This window comes from Oncorhynchus keta, chromosome 21 (assembly GCF_023373465.1).
Source record: "Oncorhynchus keta strain PuntledgeMale-10-30-2019 chromosome 21, Oket_V2, whole genome shotgun sequence".
NCBI lineage: Eukaryota > Metazoa > Chordata > Actinopteri > Salmoniformes > Salmonidae > Oncorhynchus > Oncorhynchus keta.
This window is the reverse complement of record NC_068441.1, coordinates 55,515,110-55,536,937: the sequence shown is the minus strand read 5'-3', so window position 1 is coordinate 55,536,937 and position 21,828 is coordinate 55,515,110. Positions and strand designations below refer to the sequence as shown.

The 21,828-nt window shown below is 44.6% G+C and overlaps 2 protein-coding genes across 7 annotated transcripts in view; one reads left to right on the top strand and one right to left on the bottom strand.

Moving 5' to 3' along the window:
* Positions 1-3,355, top strand: part of atrip (ATR interacting protein) — a 57,596-nt gene extending 54,241 nt beyond the window's left edge. Inside the window, exon 14 of the mRNA XM_052474267.1 lies at positions 2,962-3,355. Coding sequence (XP_052330227.1) covers positions 2,962-3,035 — 74 coding nt within the window. The 3' untranslated portion in view covers positions 3,036-3,355. The remainder of the gene's footprint in view (positions 1-2,961) is intronic.
* A 131-nt stretch (positions 3,356-3,486) lies between these two features.
* Positions 3,487-20,606, bottom strand: LOC118380558 (protein shisa-5). Of its 6 annotated transcripts, none has more exons than XM_052474262.1 (7): positions 20,467-20,606; positions 18,093-18,255; positions 14,047-14,177; positions 7,182-7,424; positions 5,937-6,346; positions 5,356-5,901; positions 3,487-5,211 (listed from the first exon to the last, which is right to left on the bottom strand). In XM_052474262.1, exons 1-5 carry the CDS (start codon positions 20,528-20,530, stop codon positions 6,099-6,101), a joined length of 849 nt encoding a protein of 282 aa, XP_052330222.1. In that variant the 5' UTR covers positions 20,531-20,606; the 3' UTR covers positions 3,487-5,211; positions 5,356-5,901; positions 5,937-6,098. The 6 variants fall into 6 exon arrangements, with proteins under 6 accessions (XP_052330222.1, XP_052330225.1, XP_052330224.1 ...); XM_052474265.1 differs by having other exon boundaries at positions 5,356-5,848; positions 5,966-6,346; XM_052474264.1 differs by having other exon boundaries at positions 5,972-6,346.
* Between the last annotated feature and the right edge of the window lie 1,222 nt (positions 20,607-21,828).

Genomic DNA, 21,828 nt, shown 5'->3' with positions numbered 1-21,828 from the left:
AAGTGTATAGGGGATGTCGTTCCCATGGTGACTATTAAAACCCAAACCAGAAACCGTGGATAGATGGCAGTGTGGCAGCATTCGCGCAAAACTGAAAGCGTAAACCACCGCATTTAACCATGGCAAGGCGACTGGGAATATGGTTGAATACAAGAAGTGTAGTTATTCCCTCCATAAGGAAATCAGACAGGCAGAACGTCAGTATAGAGACAAAGTGGAGTCTCAATTCAACGGATTCAGACACGAGACGTATGTGGCAGGGTCTCCAGACAATCACGACCAACGTCTTGCTCCCGGACAAGCTGAACCCCTTCTTTGCCCGCTTTGAGGATAACACAGTGCCACCAACGTGGCCCGCTACCAGGCTGTGGGCCGACGTGAGTAAGACATTTAAACGCTTTAACCCTCGCAGGGCTGCCGGGCCAGACGGCATCCCTAGCCACGTCCGCAGAGCGTGCGCAGACCAGCTGGCTGGTGTGTTTACGGACATATTCAATCTCTCCCTATCCCAGTCTGCTGTCTCCACTTGCTTCAAGATGTCCACCATTGGTCCTGTACCCAAGAAAGCAAAGGTAACTGAAATACATGACTATCGCCCCGTAGCACTCACTTCTGTCATTATGAAGTGCTTTGAGAGACTAGTCAAGGATCACATCACCTCTAACTTACCTGACACCCTAGACCCACCGAAAATTCCATACCGTCCCAATAGATCCACAGACGATGCAATCACACTGCACACTGCCCTATCCCATCTGGACAAGAGGAATACCTACGTCAGAATGCTGTTCATTGACTACAGCTCAGCATTGAACACCATAGTACCCTCCAAGCTCATCATTAAGCTCGGGGCCCTGGGTCTGAACCCCGCCCTGTACAACTGGGTCTTGGACTTCCTGACGGGCCGCCCCCAGGTGCTGTAGGTGTCCTGGAGGGCAGGCAGTGTGCCCCCGGTGATGCGTTGGTGGTCAGTCCGCACCACCCTCTCCGACACCTACAGCACCCGATGTCACAGGAAGGCCAAAAAGATCATCAACCACCCGAGCCAATGCCTGTTCACCCCGCTGTCATCCAGAAGGCGAGGTCAGTACAGGTGCATCAAAGCTGGAACCGAGAGACTGGAAAAACAGCTTCTATCTCAAGGCCATCAGCCTTAAATAGCCACCACTAGCCGGCCTTCACCCAGTTACTCAACCCTGCACCTTAGTCTGCTGCCCCATATACATAAACATGGAATCACTTTAATAACAATGTTTCCATACTGCTTTACTCATTTCATATGTATTTACTGTATTTTAGTCAATGCCACTCTGACAATGCTCATCCTAATATTTTTCTATTTCTTAATTACATTTTACTTTTAGATTTGTCTGTATTCTTGACAATTGTTTGATACTACTGCACTGTTGGAGTCTTTGGCTACACCGCAATAACATCTGCTAAATACGTGTGTGACCAATAAAATTTGATTTGACACAGGTGCACCTTGTGCTGGGGACAATAAAAGGCCACTCTAGAATTTGCCGTTTTCTCACACAACACAATGCCACAGATGTCGCGAGTGTTGAGGGAGCGTGCAATTGGCATGATAACTGCAGAGATGTCTACGAGTGTCAAATAATGAAATGTTCATTTCTCTACCATAAGCCGCCTCCAACGTTTTCGAGAATTTTGCAGTACGTCCAACCGGCCGCACAAACACATGTATGGCGTTGTGTGGTTTTCTGGTGTAAACGTTGTGAACAGAGTGCTCCATGGTTATGGTATGGGAAGGCATAAGCTACGGACAACGAACAGAATTGCTTTTTATCAATGGAAATTTGAATGTGCAGAGATACGGTGACCAGATCCCCAGGCCCATTGTCGTGCCATTCATCCACCACCGTCACATCACGTTTCAGCATGATGATTCACGGCCCCATGTCGTAAGGATCTGGTCACAATCCCTGGAAGCTGAGAATGTCCCAGTTCTTCCATGGCCTGCATACTCACCAGACATGTCACCCATTGATCATGTTTGGGATGCTCTGGATTGACGTGTACGACAGCATGTTCCAGTTCCCACAAATATCCAGTAACTTTGCCACAGCCATTTGTAGAGGAGTGGGACACCCCATCCCACAGGCCACAATCAAAAAGCCTGAACAACTCTATGTGAAGGAGATGTGTCAAGCTGCATGAGGCAAATGGTCACACCAGATACTGACTGGTTCTGATCCACACCAGATACTGACTGGTTCTGATCCACACCAGATACTGACTGGTTCTGATCCACACCAGATACTGACTGGTTCTGATCCACACCAGATACTGACTGGTGTTCTGATCCACACCAGATACTGACTGGTTCTGATCCACACCAGATACTGACTGGTTCTGATCCACACCAGATACTGACTGGTTTCTGATCCACACCAGATACTGACTGGTGTTCTGATCCACACCAGATACTGACTGGTGTTCTGATCCACACCAGATACTGACTGGTGTTCTGATCACACCAGATACTGACTGGTGTTCTGATCCACACCAGATACTGACTGGTGTTCTGATCCACACCAGATACTGACTGGTGTTCTGATCCACACCAGATACTGACTGGTGTTCTGATCCACCAGATGCCTGGTTCTGATCCACACTTTACCTATTTTGAAAGGATCTGTGACCAACAGATGCATATCTATATTCCCAGTCATGTGAAATCCATAGATTAGGGCCTAATGACTTTATTTCAATTGACTGATTTCCTCATATGAACTGTAACTCTTTGAAAATGTTGCGTTTATTTTTGTTTAGTCTTTTTTTTTTTTTAACACTCCAGGCCACACTGCAACTTGGTCCAAAAGGTTTGACCCCCCCCTGTCATAGAGGGTGGATACTGCACATGTACCAGGCCAGTTACACATTCAATATCTCCTCTTCCTTTGCAATGATCCTTTTATGTGTTTTCTGTTTTGTTAGAATTGGCTTTGGATGAGATTTGTCGTCCTGAGTCTGAGGATACTGAAGATATGGACATAGACACTGGCTCCTGACCTGTTGTTCTGCACCGGAGTAGTGTTCAGTTGCCCCTAGATGCTGATCTTGGGTCAGTTTTTGCAATCCCCCCCCCTCCACTAATGGTTAAGGTTAGGAGGGGGAAGATAACTGAACTGACCCCAGCCCTGCTATGTACAGCGTCCCAACATAATGTGCTACAGTAGTGCCCAGAAAAGGGCCCCAATCGGGACACAGGTAATATCTTGTTGGTTTTTCTGACAAATGCCTGACATTGGAATGTGAAAATATTCTGTGATTACTGTACTGAGCTCTTTGTGCGTTTTTATTTGAATCCATTAAATAACGACAATTGTAATTTGTACTCAGTGTGTCATTTGTTACGCCATGTTTGGCTTGACCTAAAGTGTCTGTTCCATATGTATCACAAGGAAAATACTGGAGGTACCAACAGATCTGGGGATCAGGCTAAATAATGATACAAGAGTTGAAAAAAAAAAAAACATTTATTTGTCATTGTAGCAAAAAAAAGTGGCATTTTATTCCTGATAACATTTTAAAAACTACAGCATGTTATTTACTCAGCTCGAACAAGCAGCTCGCTAAAGCAGATATGGCTGACGAAGGTGCTCACAACCTGAAGTCACATGAACAACAGACGAAGGCTGGTATCCTGTCACAACATGAGTCATAATACCCATCTGAATGCATTGAGTCACGCCAGGGTAAACCTACACGAAACACTTTTAAGTGTTTCTAAAATCGCCTATTGGGGAGGGGGGGACGATCGGAACCATTTCCCTGTTTTGACAGCTAGGTTTTATGGGTATTATGACACATCCGCTGTGGGGGCTCTCAAACTCTGGACCTCAAAGCCTGTTCCACTGCGTTTTCATTGTTCCCCTCTAAAATCAGGGACTGAAATCGGGGACTGAAATCAGGGACTGAAATCGGGGACTGAAATCGGGGACTGAAATCAGGGACTGATTTTTAGACCTGGGGACACCAGGTGGGTCCAATTCTTAATGATCGGGTAGAACAGAACCCCAGCAGTCTCCGTCCCTCGTAGGGTCAGAGTTGAATACCCCCTGACATAGGATAGAAACACGTGTGACGCGGACAAAACAACCCCGGGCAACAAGTTCTAACGACGAGGGTGGTGTAAAAAATAAAGAGTGCAACAGCATACTGCACGCAGACAGAAATACAACCAATAGCAGCCGACATGATTCTTCACTCCAAACATGTCAACCGCATGCATGTTCTACACAGCATATTTCTACACTGACCTTTCCAGACCCCCGACTTCACAGATACAGTGTGGAAGACCAGGGCTGGCTCCCAAAATAGTGCACTGCCTTTGACCACAGGACCTCAAAAGTAGTGCACTTATATAGGGATCCATTAGGGATGCAGACAGGGACATTATCAACAGAGGAGAGGTCAATCAGATTTTTTTTTTTTACATTTAAAAAGCATTACATTTCATTTAAAGGCTGGTAGCGCTTCATTCAGCTTGGTTCACCTGCAAGGCTTGGTACAGAATTATTTTACATGATCTCACAGCATAAGTGGGAAAAACAAGGCAATATTGTGGAGGTTTAACAGTCCAAAATGGCACCCTATTCCCTACATAGGGCACTACTTTTGAGTTCATTGGGCTCTGGACAAAAGCAGTGCCCTACATGGGGACGTAGACATTTTAAAACGGTGTCTGAAAACAACATACACTCTGGTTTTATTTTAAAAATATATATATATATAATTTGGTTGGACCAAGAATTTATGGTAAAAAAAAAAAAAAGAAAGGCACAACTGTTTCTGTACGAGACAGGATAGCTTCATTTTAATAGAACATCTGTTTCACCACTAAACTAGGTATATTTCACAATTGTGTGAATGAGGATTCAGACATTTTGATTCTACTTTACGTCATTCAACTACAGTGCAAAATGTTTTAAACCACAGTTTGAGTTGCACAATGAAGACCCGAGGCACAGCAATACATGAAGATTCCCTTTTAGACTGTCATAATAATATACCTGGCCCTAACGAGGTATAGAACTCATCCCAAACAGCACCCTATTTCCTATGTAGTGCACTACGTTTGACCAGGATAGTGCTGTTTGGGATGCAGTTCAGTTCTCTCCCAGGTGAGCTCTAGAAGCTCAGTGAATGGGACATGTTTGGGGTGGTGGGGAACGGGAGGGAGACCTGTGGGTGATGAGAGAGAGAACTGCTTCAGACAGTGGATGGGTGGATGGAGAATGTGAGGGAGGGAGGGAGACCTGTGGGTGATGAGAGAGAGAACTGCTTCAGACAGTGGATGGATGGAGAATGGGAGGGAGGGAGGGAGACCTGTGGGTGATGAGAGAGAGAACTGCTTCAGACAGTGGGTGGATGGAGAATGGGAGGGAGGGAGGGAGACCTGTGGGTGATGAGAGAGAGAACTGCTTCAGACAGTGGATGGATGGAGAATGGGAGGGAGGGAGGGAGACCTGTGGGTGATGAGAGAGAGAACTGCTTCAGACAGTGGGTGGATGGAGAATGGGAGGGAGAACTGCACCAGTGGGTGATGGAGAATGGGAGGGAGAACTGCACCAGTGGGTGATGGAGAGAACTGCTTCAGACAGTGGGTGGATGGAGAATGGGAGGGAGAACTGCACCAGTGGGTGGATGGGGAATGGGAGGGAGAACTGCACCAGTGGGTGGATGGGGAATGGGAGGGAGAACTGCACCAGTGGGTGATGGAGAGAACTGCACCAGTGGGTGATGGAGAATGGGAGGGAGAACTGCACCAGTGGGTGGATGGAGAATGGGAGGGAGAACTGCACCAGTGGGTGATGGAGAATGGGAGGGAGAACTGCACCAGTGGGTGATGGAGAATGGGAGGGAGAACTGCACCTGTGGGTGATGGAGAATGGGAGGGAGAACTGCACCAGTGGGTGATGGAGAATGGGAGGGAGAACTGCACCAGTGGGTGATGGAGAATGGGAGGGAGAACTGCACCAGTGGGTGATGGAGAATGGGAGGGAGAACTGCACCAGTGGGTGATGGAGAATGGGAGGGAGAACTGCATCAGATAGTGATGGAGAATTGACTCAGTAGCCAGTCTTCGGAGGTTGGGAGTCCACGAAGGCAGGGTTGTAGGCAGGCTGGGCAGAGAGGAAGTCAGGCTGAGCGGGAGGCGCGCCAGCTTGGGCTGGGTGGCTGGGCTGCTGGGCTGGGTAGCCGGGCTGCTGGGCTGGGTAGCCAGGCTGAGCTGGAGGCTGGAAGGGGTAAGATGGTTGTCCCGGACTGAACCCAGCCTGACTATAAGGCACTTGGATAGCAGGAGGATAGGCTGAACCTGAGTGAGAGAGAGGACATTACTACACCAGACAGAGGTGGTGTTTTTTGGGCAACTAGTCATAAGGTGGAACTAGAATGCTTCGACAGCAACCTGGAGAGACCAGTTGGAGTTAAACCCTACAGGAGGGTATCTCTCCAGGAACAGGTTTGGAGTTAAAACCTACAGGAGGGTATCTCTCCAGGAACAGGGTTGAAGTTAAACCCCTACAGGAGGGTATCTCTCCAGGAACAGGGTTGGAGTTAAACCCTACAGGAGGGTATCTCTCGGAACAGGGTTGGAGTTAAACCCTACAGGAGGGTATCTCTCCAGGAACAGGTTTGGAGTTAAAACCTACAGGAGGGTATCTCTCCAGGAACAGGGTTGAAGTTAAACCCCTACAGGAGGGTATCTCTCCAGGAACAGGGTTGGAGTTAAACCCTACAGGAGGGTATCTCTCGGAACAGGGTTGGAGTTAAAACTTACAGGAGGGTATCTCTCTAGGAACAGGGTTGAAGTTAACCTATAGGAGGGTAGCTCTCCAGGAACAGGGTCAGAGTTAAAACCTACAGGAGGGTAGCTCTCCAGGAACAGGGTTGGAGTTAAAACCTACAGGAGGGTTTCTTTCCAGGAACAGGGTTGGGGTTAAAACCTACAGGAGGGTATCTCTCCAGGAACAGGGTTGGAGTTAAAACCTACAGGAGGGAATCTCTCCAGGAACAGGGTTGGAGTTAAAACCTACAGGAGGGTATCTCTCTAGGAACAGGGTTGGAGTTGGAGTTAAAACCTACAGGAGGGTAGCTTAAACCTTAAAAGGGTGCCATTACATCATCACCTGTATGTCTATATCACTTACCAGTCTCTTGGTAGGGGGGGGGTGGTCCTGGCTGGAAGGGCTGTCCCTGGTAGCCCAGTGCTGTGGTCATGGGCTGCCCTCCTCCGTAGCCGGGTTGAGGCTGAGCCCCATACCCAGGCTGGACGGGTACGGGCTGGTAGGCTGGGTACTGGGGGCCACCCTGGTAGGGCTGGACGGGCTGCTGGGGTTGCTGGGTGAACTGGGTGTTCACCACTGTGGTGTGGGAGGTCGTGGCTATCACCGCTGTATGGAGTAAGGCAGACAATAAATCAGAGGTTAGTTCATAGTTCATAGTTCACACAGCTCTTTATTAAAGCGTTGAAATGGGTGTGGTGAAGGAGAACCTAGTGAAGCCGTTGTTGAAAAGCCCCGGTGTCTGTTTAGAAGGATGTTTCTAATATCAACAGTGTACTGGTTCCTCTCTAGGCTTCTTCCTAGGTTTTGGCCTTTCGAGGGAGTTTTTTCCTAGCCCACCGTGCTTCTACACCTGCATTGCTTTCTGTTGGGGGTTTTAGGCTGGGTTTCTGTGACATCAGCTGATGTAAGAAGGACTTTATAAATATATTTGATTTGATTTGTAAACCACAGCCATAGGGCTCTGGTTAAACTATGTCGGGGGAAGCGGAGAGCTGTGCTGACACATACTGAGGGACAGGCCAGAAATGAAGCCTGATGATGAGAACAGGAAGTGGGACGCCCCGGTCAGCTCAGTACAGAGGGTATAAAGCTTCTATCAGTCCAACATGTATTTGGGTAAGCACAGCAGTGTTCTACAATATTGGACTGTTGGCTTTCATACTTTTTTTTTTTTTTATTCTCAGCGCAGCTCAAATACTTTTCTCCGTCAAAACCATTCAAATGAAGAGGAATGCGTCGTACTTGTTGGGCTCAGAGCCACGTAGTTATGTCATGGGATGTTGATTATCACCTCTGTGTGTCTGTGGATTCTGGTTAAGGCTTAAATGCCACTGGTTTAAACACACATTTACAAGAAGTGGTCATTTATATATATTTTTTAAAGTCCAAACAACCTGTTAAAATTACTGGTTTCCAGGGCCTCCCGGGTGGCGCAGTATTTAAGGGCGCTGTACTGCAGCGCCGGCTGTGCCACCAGAGACTCTGTGTTCGTGCCCAGGCTCTGTTCGTAACCGGCCGCGACCGGGAGGTCCGTGGGGCGACGCACAATTGGCCTAGAGTCGTCCGGGTTAGGGAGGGTTTGGCCGGGAAAGGGATCTCATCGTGCACCAGCGATTCCTGTGGCGGGCCGGGCACAGTGCGCGCCAACCAAGGTTGCCAGGTGCGGCTGGCTTCCGGGTTGGATGTGCGCTGAAGCAGTCCGGCTTGGTTGGGTTGTGTATCGGAGGACGCATGACTTTCAACCTTTGTCTCTCCCGAGCCCGTACGGGAGTTGTAGCGATGAGACAAGATAGTAGCTACTAAAAACAATTGGATACCACGAAATTGGGGAGAAAAAGGGGTCAAATTTAAAATAAATAAAACTTTAAAAAATACCCGTTTCTAAATGTACTTAAGCTAATAGGTCTACAAATGTTGAATCCTACAGTTATCAGCAATGCTTAAAATGTATGCATTCTTGTTTCGATTTCAAACAAGAGTTTTTTTTTCCTCCTTGAACTCGAAAGAGCTATAAGATTAGACAAACACTAGATTCCTTCTCCGTTGTAAGGAGGGGAAGAGGTTACATAATTGGGTGTTGTCTGAAATCAACCCTCATGTGTGCATTCCAAATGACAACCTATTCCTTTATATACACTGCACTTCAGGTCAAAAGTAGTGAACTATATTAGGGAACGGTTTGGGATACACTATCCTTTGTTTGTGGATTCCTCCCACCGCCAAGGCCTGTCAGGGTTCCAAGTGGGAGTGGTCTGACCACTTCCTGTATGACAGAGGGCCCTGAAGGCTCCGCCCCCTGTGGTGGGTTGCTAGGGAAAGTATGAGTCAGACTCATTGGCTGGAACTAACCCACCTGTTATTCTAACCACAGATTCAGCAGGCACATGTTCAATAGACACCAAACAGGATAACACTTTATTTTATTTTTATGAAATGCCACGAAAACAAGAGAAATTCTCACTCCACAACAGCCCAGGTCAGCCTGGTTCCTGTTCAGTCGGCACCAAACCAGACAACTTTTCTAACAAGCGTGAAACACGGAAGGAACATCCAATAAGAAACGTGTCAGAGGAAGTAGAATATTTCCACGGCTTGTCAACGCGTTACAGGAAGTAGAATACTGGCTCTGGGCTCTGGTCTTAAGTAGTGCACTACCACCATAGGGCTCTGGTCTAAAGTAGTGCACTACCCCCATAGGGCTCTGGTCTAAAGTAGTGCACTACCCATAGGGCTCTGGTCTAAAGTAGTGCACTACCCCATAGGGCTCTGATCTAAAGTAGTGTACACTACCGCCATAGGGCTCTGGTCTAAAGAAGTTCACTACCCCCATAGGGTTCTGGTCTAAAGTAGTGCACTACCCCCATAGGGCTCTGGTCTAAAGTAGAGCACTACCCCCCATAGGGCTCTAGTCTAAAGTAGTGCACTACCCCCATAGAGCTCTGGTCTAAAGTAGTGCACTACCCCATAGGGCTCTGGTCTAAAGTAGTGCACTACCCCCATAGGGTTCTGGTCTAAAGTAGTGCACTACCCCCATAGGGCTCTGGTCTAAAGTAGTGCACTACCCCATAGGGCTCTGGTCTAAAGTAGTGCACTACCCCATAGGGCTCTGGTCTGGTCTAAAGTAGTGCACTACCCCATAGGGCTCTGGTCTAAAGTAGTGCACTACCCCCTGGTCTATAGGGCTCTGGTCTAAAGTAGTGCACTACCCCCATAGGGCTCTGGTCTAAAGTAGTGCACTACCCATAGGGCTCTGGTCTAAAGTAGTGCACTACCCCATAGGGCTCTGGTCTAAAGTAGTGCACTACCCCCATAGGGCTCTGGTCTAAAGTAGTGCACTACCCCCATAGGGCTCTGGTCTAAAGTAGTGCACTACCCCCATAGGGCTCTGGTCTAAAGTAGTGCACTACCCCATAGGGCTCTGGTCTAAAGTAGTGCACTACCCCATAGGGCTCTGGTCTAAAGTAGTGTACTACCCCATAGGGCTCTGGTCTAAAGTAGTGCACTACCCCCAGGGCTCTGGTCTAAAGTAGTGTACTACCCCATAGGGCTCTGGTCTACAGTAGTTCACTACCCATGAAATAGGGTACCATTTCGGATGTAGATATATTTCCCTACTTCACATTAACCAGTTCTGACTAGACTTCAGGTATGTGGCCGTCTGCTTCATATGAATGGGCAGCATTTAACCACAAACAGAAAACTGGGGTGTGTTCAACAAGGAAAATAGTTTTAACTTTAGCATTCCATTTGTTTTGTGTCTGAGAAGGTAGTGTTCGGAGGAGCGTGTGTCTGTTTCAGGTCTAAACTGCCCACTACAAATAATACAGCACATTTGGAAATATGGTTGAATTTAAAGTTTGAATGTTGCCGGAAAAAGTAGCTATTTGTGGCTTCATCCGTAACATTCTGGAATGTTCGTTCAACTGAAATTGCTACTAAGTAACATGTTTGGAAGCCTTGTTGAACTTAACTCTACTAAACACTGATCCCCAGACTAGACAGATACAACAGTCAGAACTGACCCCCAGACTACACAGATACTACAGTCAGAACTGACACCCAGACTACACAGATACTACAGTCATAACTGACCCCCACAGACTAGACAGATACAACAGTCAGAACTGACCCCCAGACTACAGATACTACAGTCAGAACTGACCCCCAGACTAGACAGATATAACAGTCAGAACTGACCCCCAGACTACAGATACTACAGTCAGAACTGACCCCCAGACTAGACAGACTACAGTCAGAACTGACCCCCAGACTACACAGATACTAGTCAGAACTGACCCCCAGACTACAGATACAGATACCCCCAGACTACAGTCAGAACTGACCCCCAGACTACACAGATACTACAGTCAGAACTGACCCCCAGACTACACAGATACTACAGTCAGAACTGACCCCCAGACTACAGTCAGATACCCCAGACTACAGTCAGAACTGACCCCCAGACTACACAGATACTACAGTCAGAACTGACCTCCAGACTACACAGATACTACAGTCAGAACTGACCCCCCCAGACTACACAGATACTACAGTCAGAACTGACCCCCCAGACTACACAGATACTACAGTCAGAACTGACCCCAGACTACACAGATACTACAGTCAGAACTGACCCCCAGACTACACAGATACTACAGTCAGAACTGACCCCCAGACTACACAGATACTACAGTCAGAACTGACCCCCAGACTACACAGATACTACAGTCAGAACTGACCCCCAGACTACACAGATACTACAGTCAGAACTGACCCCCAGACTACAGATACTACAGTCAGAACTGACCCCCAGACTACACAGATACTAGTCAGAACTGACCCCCCAGACTACACAGATACTACAGTCAGAACTGACCCCCAGACTACACAGATACTACAGTCAGAACTGACCCCCAGACTACAGATACTACAGTCAGAACTGACCCCCAGACTACACAGATACTACAGTCAGAACTGACCCCCCAGACTACACAGATACTACAGTCAGAACTGACCCCCAGACTACACAGATACTACAGTCAGAACTGACCCCCAGACTACACAGATACTACAGTCAGAACTGACCCCCCAGACTACACAGATACTACAGTCAGAACTGACCCCCAGACTACAGATACTAGTCAGAACTGACCCCCAGACTACACAGATACTACAGTCAGAACTGACCCCCAGACTACAGATACTACAGTCAGAACTGACCCCCAGACTAGACAGATACAACAGTCAGAACTGACCCCCAGACTACACAGATACCCCCCAGACTACAGTCAGAACTGACCCCCAGACTACAGACTACACAGATGACCCCAGACTACTACAGTCAGAACTGACCCCCAGACTACAGATACTAGTCAGAACTGACCCCAGACTACACAGATACTACAGTCAGAACTGACCCCCAGACTACACAGATACTACAGTCAGAACTGACCCCCAGACTACACAGACTACAGTCAGAACTGACCCCCAGACTACACAGATACTAGTCAGAACTGACCCCCAGACTACACAGATACTACAGTCAGAACTGACCCCCAGACTACACAGATACTACAGTCAGAACTGACCCCCCAGACTACACAGATACTACAGTCAGAACTGACCCCCAGACTACACAGATACTACAGTCAGAACTGACCCCCAGACTACACAGATACTACAGTCAGAACTGACCCCCCAGACTACACAGATACTACAGTCAGAACTGACCCCCCCAGACTACACATAGGTCATTGAGAATATAAACTAATAGTTCATATAATTGTTTTAAATCTAAAATCAACCAGCATATTTGTATTGTGTTTTATCATGTTGTGATCAAAGGAGACATAGTGGCTTGCGAAAGTATTCACCCCTCCCTTGGCATTTTTCCTATTTTGTTGCCTTACAACCTGGAATTAATTAATTTTTTTTTTTTTTTGGGGGGGTGTTGTATCATTTGATTTAGCCTACCACTTTGAAGATGCAAAATATTTTTTTGTCAAACAAACAAGAAATAAGACAAAAACAGAACTTGAGCGAGCGTGCGTAACTATTCACCCCCCTCAATACTTTGTAGAGGCACCTTTTGCAGCAATTACAGCTGCAAGTCTCTATAAGCTTGGCACATCTAGCCACTGGGATTTTTGCCCATTCTTCAAGGCAAAACTGCTCCTTCAAGTTGGATGGGTTCCGCTGATGTACAGCAATCTTTAAGTCATACCACAGATTCTCAATTGGATTGAGGTCTGGGCTTTGACTAGGACATTCCAAGACATTTAAATGTTTCCCCTTAAACCACTCGAGTGTTGCTTTAACAGTATGCTTAGGGTCATTGTCCTGCTGGAAGGTGAACCTCCGTCCCAGTCTCAAATCTCTGGAAGACTGAAGCAGGTTCCCTTCAAGAATATCCTTGTATTTAGCGCCATCCATCATTCCTTCAATTCTGACCAGTTTATTCCTAGTATCATCTGACCAGAGTACCTTCTTCCATATGTTTCGGGAATCTCCCACATGCCTTTTGGCGAACACCAAACGTGTTTGCTTATTTTTTTCTGTCCACTCTTCCGTAAAGCCCAGCTCTGTGGAGTGTACGGCTTAAAGGGATCCTATGGACAGATACTCCAATCTCCGCTGTGGAGCTTTGCAGCCCCTTCAGGGTGATCTTTGGTCTCTTTGTTGCCTCTCTGATTTAATGTCCTCCTTGCCTGGTCTGTGAGTTTTGGTGGGTTGGTCCTCTCTTGGCAGGTTTGTTGTGGTGCCATATTCTTTCTATTTTGTAATCATGGATTTAATGTTGCTCTGTGGGATGTTCAAAGTTTCTGATATGTTTTTATAACCCAACCCTGATCTGTACTTCTCCACAACTTTGAGATCATGTGACACTTAAAAAAAAAAATCTAACTAATTATGTGACTTCTGAAGGTAGTTGGTTGCACCAGATCTTATTTAGGGGCTTCATAGCAAAAGGGGGTGAATACATAAACACGCACCACTTTTCAGTTATTAATTATTTATTAAAGTTGTATTTTTCATTTCACTTCACAAATTTGGACTATTTTGTGTATGTCCATTACATGAAATTTAAATTACAAGTTAAAAAAAAGCAACAAAATCGTAAAAACACCAAAGGGGGGAATGAATACTTTCGCAAGGCCCTGTACACAAGATAACTGTAACGTACATCAGGGCTTCAGGAAACATGTTGTGATCAAAAGGAGAGACTTACGTCTGGGCTTCCGGCACATGTTGTACATGCAGCAGCAGGGACAGCAGCAACAAGAGATGATAATAATCACCAAGATGACAGGTATCGCTATGAATGGCCAGATGGTGAACGAGCTGCTGCTGATGCTGCTGCTGGAATAGAGCGACACAACAAATCAGTCAGAGATAGAAACAAAATGTTTATTTCTGAACTAACAAAGCCAGATCAAATTGTATTTATAAAGCCCTTCGTACATCAGCTGATATCTCAAAGTGCTGTACAGAAACCCAGCCTAAAACCCCCAAACAGCAAGCAATGCAGGTGTAGAAGCACAAAGCCAGATCATAAAAAAAAAAGACTTCTGTAATTGTACTGTTGCATAAAGCATGACATCATATAGATATAGATTTGCATGTTAGCCCTGTGCAGCCAAATATACAGTAGGGGTATACTACGAAGCAGGATCAAGGAGTTGACCAGCAAAACTTTTCTAGATAATCTGAAATAGCGTTTATTTATTTTTATTTTTTAGAAAGATAAAACTTGATTATGGGCGTGGTTTAATTGATTCCATCAAAAACACGTTTAGCTTTCTAAATGAAATCAGACAAAATTATTTCTGCTTGTTGATCAAAGTTAGCTGGCTAATTCATTGATCCTGTTTTTATATTACCCCTCAAGTTTGAAGTTGTGTTGATGCTACAAGTCTCGTGAGGTTGATTTATGGGGGGTGGAGGGGGTGTCTACTCTGCACCTGCTCTGATGGGGTGGTGACATGTGCCTGTTCATGTATTACAAGGACAGTTGCTTGTTGCAAAGTTTTGTTTCACAGATCTGAAAAGAGCTTGGTTTTAAAGAGGAAGTGAGGGGTCATAGTTCACATCTTTGTGACAGAATTCGTTTCACAATCGGGTGGCTCGGCTGTGGGTTTCAGCCTTAGTGCAATACAAGAGATGTTTTTCAATGTTCTCCAGGTCTCAGGCCAGGTTTGCAATAATCACACGAGCACAGTTCACTGAACCACATGGTCAGTGGTTTAATCTTTGAGTGAGTCTCAAATGGCTCCCTATCGGAAAGTATTCAGACCCCTTGACTTTTTCCACATTTTTTTTTACGTTACAACCTTATTTTTTTTTTTAAATGGATTACATTTCAAAATCCTAATTAATCTACACACAATACCCCATAATGACAAAGCGAAAACAGGTTTTGTAAATAAGTATTCAGACCTTTACTATGTGATTCAAAATTGAGCTCAGATGCATCCTGTTTCCATTGATCATCCTTCATGTTTCTACAACTTGATTGGAGTCCACCTGTGGTAAATTCAATTGACTGGACATGATTTGGAAAGGCACATACCTGTCTATCTCTAGGTCCCACAGTTGACAGTGCATGTCAGAGCTAAAAACGAAGCCATGAGGTCGAAGGAATTGTCTGTAGAGCTCAGAGACAGGATTGGGAAGGCACAGATCCGGGGAAGGGTACCAAAACATTTCTGCAGCATTGAAGGTCCCCAAGAACACAGTGGCCTCCATCATTCTTAAATGGAATAAGTTTGGAACCACCAAGACTCTTCCTAGAGCTGGCCGCCCGGCCAAATTGAGCAATCAGGGGAGAAGGGTCTTGGTCAGGGAGAAGACCAAGAACTCGATGGTCATTCTGACAGAGCTCTAGAGTTCCTCTGTGGAGATGGGAGAACCTTCCAGAAGGACAACCATCATCTTCAGCACTCCACCAATCAGGCCTTTATGGTAGAGTGGCCAGACTGAAGCCACTGCTAAGTAAAAGCCACATGACAGCCCACTTGGAGTTTGCCAAAAGACACCTAAAAGGACTCACTGACCATGAGAAACAAGATTCTTTGGTCTGATGAAACCAAGATTGAACTCTTTGGCCTGAATGCCAAGTGTTACGTCTGGAGGAACCCTGGTACTATCCCTAAAGTGACTTGCCTAGTCAAATAAAATAAATAAATACAGTAAAGCACGTTGTGGGGATGTTTTTTAGTGGCAGGGACTTCAAGATTAGTCAGGATCAAGGGAAAGATAAACGGAGAAAAGTACAGAGAGATCCTTGATGAAAACCTGCTCCAGAGCGCTCAGGACCTCAGACTGGGGCGAAGGTTCAACTTCCAACAGGACAACGACCCTAAGCACACAGCCAAGAGAACACAGGAGTAGCTTCGGGACAAGTCTCTGAATGTCCTTGAGTGTCCCAGCCAGAGCCCGGACTTGAACCCGATCGAACATCTCTGGAGAGACCTGAAAATAGCTGTGCAGCAACCCTCCCCATCCAACCTGACAGAGCTTGAGAGGATCTGCAGAGAAGAATAGGAGAAACTCGCCAAATACAGGTGTGCCAAGCTTCTAGCGTCATACCCAAGAAGACTCGAGGCTGTAATCGCTGCCAAAGATGCTTCAACAAAAGTACTGAGTAAACGGTCTGAATTAGAGGTTGACTGATTATGGTTTTTCAACAAACTAATATTATTGGAGGACACAAAAAAAAGCCACTACCGATTTAATTGGCCGATTTTTATATATATTTGTAATAATGAAAATTACAACAATACTGAATGAACACTTATTTTAACTAAATATAATACATAAATAAAATCTGGTTCCTTTTAACATGAGTCTTCAATATTCCCCGGTAAGAAGTTTTAGGTTGTAGTTATTATAGGAATTATAGGACTATTTCTCTCGCAAATGGAGGAAAGTGCTGTTTGAATGAATGCTGCTGCTGCCTACCACTGCTCAGTCAGACTACTCTATCAAATCATAGACTTAATTATAATATAATAAACAAGGAAATATGAGCCTTAGGTCATTAATATGGACAAATCCGGAGACTATCATTTTGAAAAACAAAACGTTAATTCTTTCACTGAAATACAGAACCGTTCCATATTTTATCAAATGGGTGGCATCCCTAAGTCTAAATATCGCTGTTACATTGCACAACCTTCAATGTTATAATCATGGCAAATTAAGTAGTCTTTGTTAGGAAGAAATAGTCTTCACACAGTTCTGCTGCATATACCCTGACTCTGCTTACACTGAACGCAAGAGAAGTGACACCATTTCCCTAGTTAATATTGCCTGCTGACATTAATTTATTTTAAACTAAACATGCAGGTTTAAAAATATGTGCCAAGTGGGGAGAACAAGTATTTGATACACTGCCGATTTTGCAGGTTTTCCTACTTACAAAGCATGTAGAGGTCTGTAATTTTTATCATAGGTACACTTCAACTGTGAGACGGAATCTAAAACAAAAATCCAGAAAATCACATTGTATGATTTTTAAGTAATTCATTTGCATATTCATGTTAAGAAAGGTGTTTATGGTACATTTGTGCAACGACTGTGCTTTTTTCGCAAATGCGCTTTTGTTAAATCATCAAAAATTAAATTAACAGGCACCGCATTGATTATATGCAACACAGGACAAGCTAGTTAACCTAGTAATATCATCAATCATGTGTAGTTAACTAGTGATTATGTTAAGATAAGTTTAATGATAGCTAGCAATTTACGCAAGTGCAGCAAGGAGCCAAGGTAACAGGTGGGTCAGCCTGCCGCGCAGTCTCCTCGTGGATTGAAAAGTAATCGGCCATAATCGGCGTCCAACATTGACGATTACCGATTGTCATAACTTGAAATTGGTCCTAATTAATCGGCCATGCAGATTAATCGGTCGACCTCTAGTCTGAATACTTATGTATATGTGATTTCATTTTTAATACATTTGCAAAAAATGTCAAAGTTTTTGCTTTGTCTTTATGGGGTATTGTGATGTCATTATGGGGTATTGTGATGTCTTTATGGGGTATTGTGATGTCATTATGGGGTAGTGTGTGTAGATTGATGAGGGGGAAAAAAACAATTCAATCAATTTTTAGAATAAAACGTACCAAAATGTCAAGGGGTCTGAATACTTTCCAAATGCATTACTTTAAACCAGTGCCCTATTCCCTATATAGGGCACTACTTTAGACTAGGGCCCCATGGGGCATAGGGTACCATTCGATTAGGACATAGCTATAGTTTTTGTCCTCCTACCTGAAAAAGCAGCTGTTCTGTTCAGACGTCCCCATCTGTTTGTAGACATTGCTGCAGCAGTATCTATTCTCACACGTTCCACAGCACCCCTGGAGTATACCACAGTACTGCTTGGATTGGTATAGGCTCTTGGCGTCGAAGTAGCCCTCACAGTCATTACCAGCTGGGTAGAAAGGAGAAAGACATCATAGGTTTGAGTTGGACAAAGCTTGGGAGAAAATACATGGTATAGTCTAACCTTGAAAGACAACGGCAATAGCATTGACAAGTGTACAACAAACACAATAGAGTTAATGAGGGCGTTTGATTAAGCTGACCCGCAGTGCCCCCGGGCTATGGCCCACGACATGAACAGGCAAAAGCAGTGAAGGAGGAGCAGCACTCTTCTCAAAATCAACAGTTATCTGCCCCCGCACGGTCATGTTATCAACAATGTTATCAACAAGGTAGCATGGAGCAAGAAACATGTGTTTTTATCCTAAGCAATCCCTTTAGCATGTGAAAACACATAATCCTACTCAATACTCCATGTGCTTAACCTACATTTAAAAAAATGAGTGACCACAGGGAGTCAGGACACCCGTTTAACATCCCATCTGAAAGACAGCACCCCTACACAGGGCAATGTCCCCAATTACTGCCCTGGGGTGGCATTTTATTTAGACCAGAGAAAAGGGTGCCTCCTACTGGCCCTCCAACACCACTTCCAGCAGCATCTGGTCTCCCATCCAGGGACCAACCAGTACTAACCAGGACCATCCAGGGACCAACCAGGACCATCCAGGGACCAACCAGGACCAACCCAACTTAGCTTCAGAAGCAAGCCAGCAGTGGGATGCAGGGTGGTAGCCTAACCACATGGGGCTACAGAGTTCCTCAATGTCTCGAAAGCACCATAATGTTGTGATCAAATCAACTAGGGACATTTCTGACTTCTGAGCGTTCAAGACAACTGGGAACCTGTGGTGGGGGGGGAAAAATTAGCTCCGACTGGTAAAAATAGTTTTGAATGGTCATCCAAGTCGTCCAGCATCTTTCTATAACTCCGACTTAACGGAGATCACTGGCTCATGATTTGACCTTTTTTTCTCCCCGATGTCGAACTCACTTCTGAGTTCGACATCGCCAAAACAACTGCTATGCAAATGTGGACTAAAGCCGATCTGATTGAATTGGCCACAAAGTCTCTTCAGACTATAAATTTGGAGACGTTTTGAATCCTAAAACGAGGTTGATGTCCATGCAACTACCAGAGGATATCATAAAGTCATGAGGTTGCAGGCCTGCCAGACAGACATTCTTGATTGCTTCCTCGAGATCTGGTTGATCTAATTAGAGTAGCTAGGATGTGAAGGACCTCTCACAATCAGCTGCAGAGCAAATAATTAATGTCTCTCTCTCTCTCTCTCTGTCTAAATGCCCTCAACATAGTGTATATTTCAAATTTCAACATTTACAACCCAAGATGGGGTGAAACACTGGTCCCAGTCTCACCCATGTAATTTACGAGTTTGTTTCCTGTGACATCATGGAATCAAACACTTGTTTTACTTTAGCAACTAAATGAACAACAAACTGTTTAACTCCACGAGTCACACAACACATATTGCATGTTTAAAGTCAATCCACTCAGAAATACGCGGGTCTAGTTCAGGACCCAGTAACTACGGAGGAAGTGGATATTGCGAAATAAGAACGATATAGTAAGTTAGTTAGATAATACTATCCACAGTGTGCCAGATGTGTGACATGTTGCCACAAGAAAATGGCAACCAGTGAGGAACAAACAACATTGTAAATACAACCCATGTTTATTTATTTTCCCTTGTGTACTTTAACTATTTGTACATCGTTACAACACTGTATATATATATATGTATATATATATATATTTATAATATGACATTTGTAATGTCTTTATTGTTTTTGAACTTCTGTATGTGTAATGTTTACTGTTAATTTTTATTGTTTATTTCACTTTTGTATATTATCTACTTCACTTGCTTTGGCAATGTTAACACATGTTTCCCATGTCGATAAAGCCCTTGAATTGAATTAATACTGCATAACGACGTTACGTCCATGTGTTTGACCGTGAGAGAACATAACGCATCTCTAGACCAATGATGTACTTAAACCCCTGATTAAGATGAAGTCATATAAAACAGTCACACATATGTAGTTACCAAACAGACACTAACTGGCTACAGTAACATGTTTTGTCAGACTCGCCCTCACCACATCCGAAAATTAAAGATGTCATTTGACTCTTTGAGAGGGAATTATTATATATTTTTTTTTTTTTACAAACTCTACAATGTCACACAGACTGAACAATGTTTGTTAATGACTGATTTCCAATTGACAAACTCACCGGTCACGAAGGGGATCAGAGTCCCACACAAAAGGAGCACAGCAACGCACAGACTCTCCGCCATGGCTTGGTATATTCAGATGCTTTTACTAACGACGAGCGCAACCGACAGTCCCAGTCCGGAATGCTATAGTTTCTTCTTCCATGGTATTATGGCGGTCCGCAAATAACGTGAGGTGGATGCCGCCATCTACTGTATGGGGGGTGAAACTGACAAACCAACGCAAAATAATAAAGATTAAGTAAAGGTAACAACAACGAAAAAACACTTCTAATATTCAAAAGTAAATAAAACACAAAAACTACAACTGTACTCTTTCAGTCGGATTTAAATGTCTATTCCCTAGACAGGCTCTGGAACCTGGGAGAGGGGGGGGGACCTCTTCATTCTGTATAATTCCCTGTAGAATTTTGTCTGTAAAGTTTTGGATATCCAGAAAAACGTTTTGCACAATGATGCCTAGATTCATAGATGCACCAACAACAACAAGAAAACAACAACAAGAAAACAACAACAAGAAAAGTGTCAAGGGAAGCCCGTTTGGATTTGTCTTCAGACCAATCACATCATAAAGCCAAACATCATTATTGACAGAACAAAAAAAACTTGAATTGTTGCATCTCATTGTGTTGTTGTCCTCCAGTGGTTAGCTAGCGAGCTGAAATCGGGCCTTTCCTAAATTAGCCATGGATGGAGATAGGGATTTGGACTTGTGGTTTTACTTATTTCTCCGTCCTGGCCAATGATTATAAAAGGGATTCTGATACAACCATATTTTCATACATTGTGCCCCTGGCCGATGTACAAAAGGCTGTGAAGTATTTGTTGTTAATCATATCAGTAATGTTAGTTCCTCATATCAGAGCTGTAGTTCCTCCCACCGGTGAAGTGGAGCAGAGCATGCTGGGTGATTTCCAGCTCAGAAAAGAAGATCAGCTGGAGAGAAGTCAAGTGAGAGAACGTTCCAGACGTCCTTGTGTTTTGTCCAATTAGCTTTTATTGTGTTAGCCGAGGCCAGTGTGCATCCTTGTCGATACAACACACACACACACACACACACACACACATTTATTGTCTCTTAACCAACCGTGCTATTATGTTGTTGTTTTTTGCATTGTTCGTAACTTGTTTTGTACATAATGTTGCCCCCCCATCTATGCTGCTGCTACTCTCTGTTTATTATCTATGCATAGTCACTTTAACTCTACCTACATGTACATATTACCTCAATTACCTCGGCACTGGTACCCTTTGTATATAGTCCCACCATTGTTATTTACTGCCTCTTTAACTATTTGTTATTCTTATCTCTTACCTTTTTTTTTAGGTATTTTCTTAACTTCATTGTTGGTTAAGGGCTC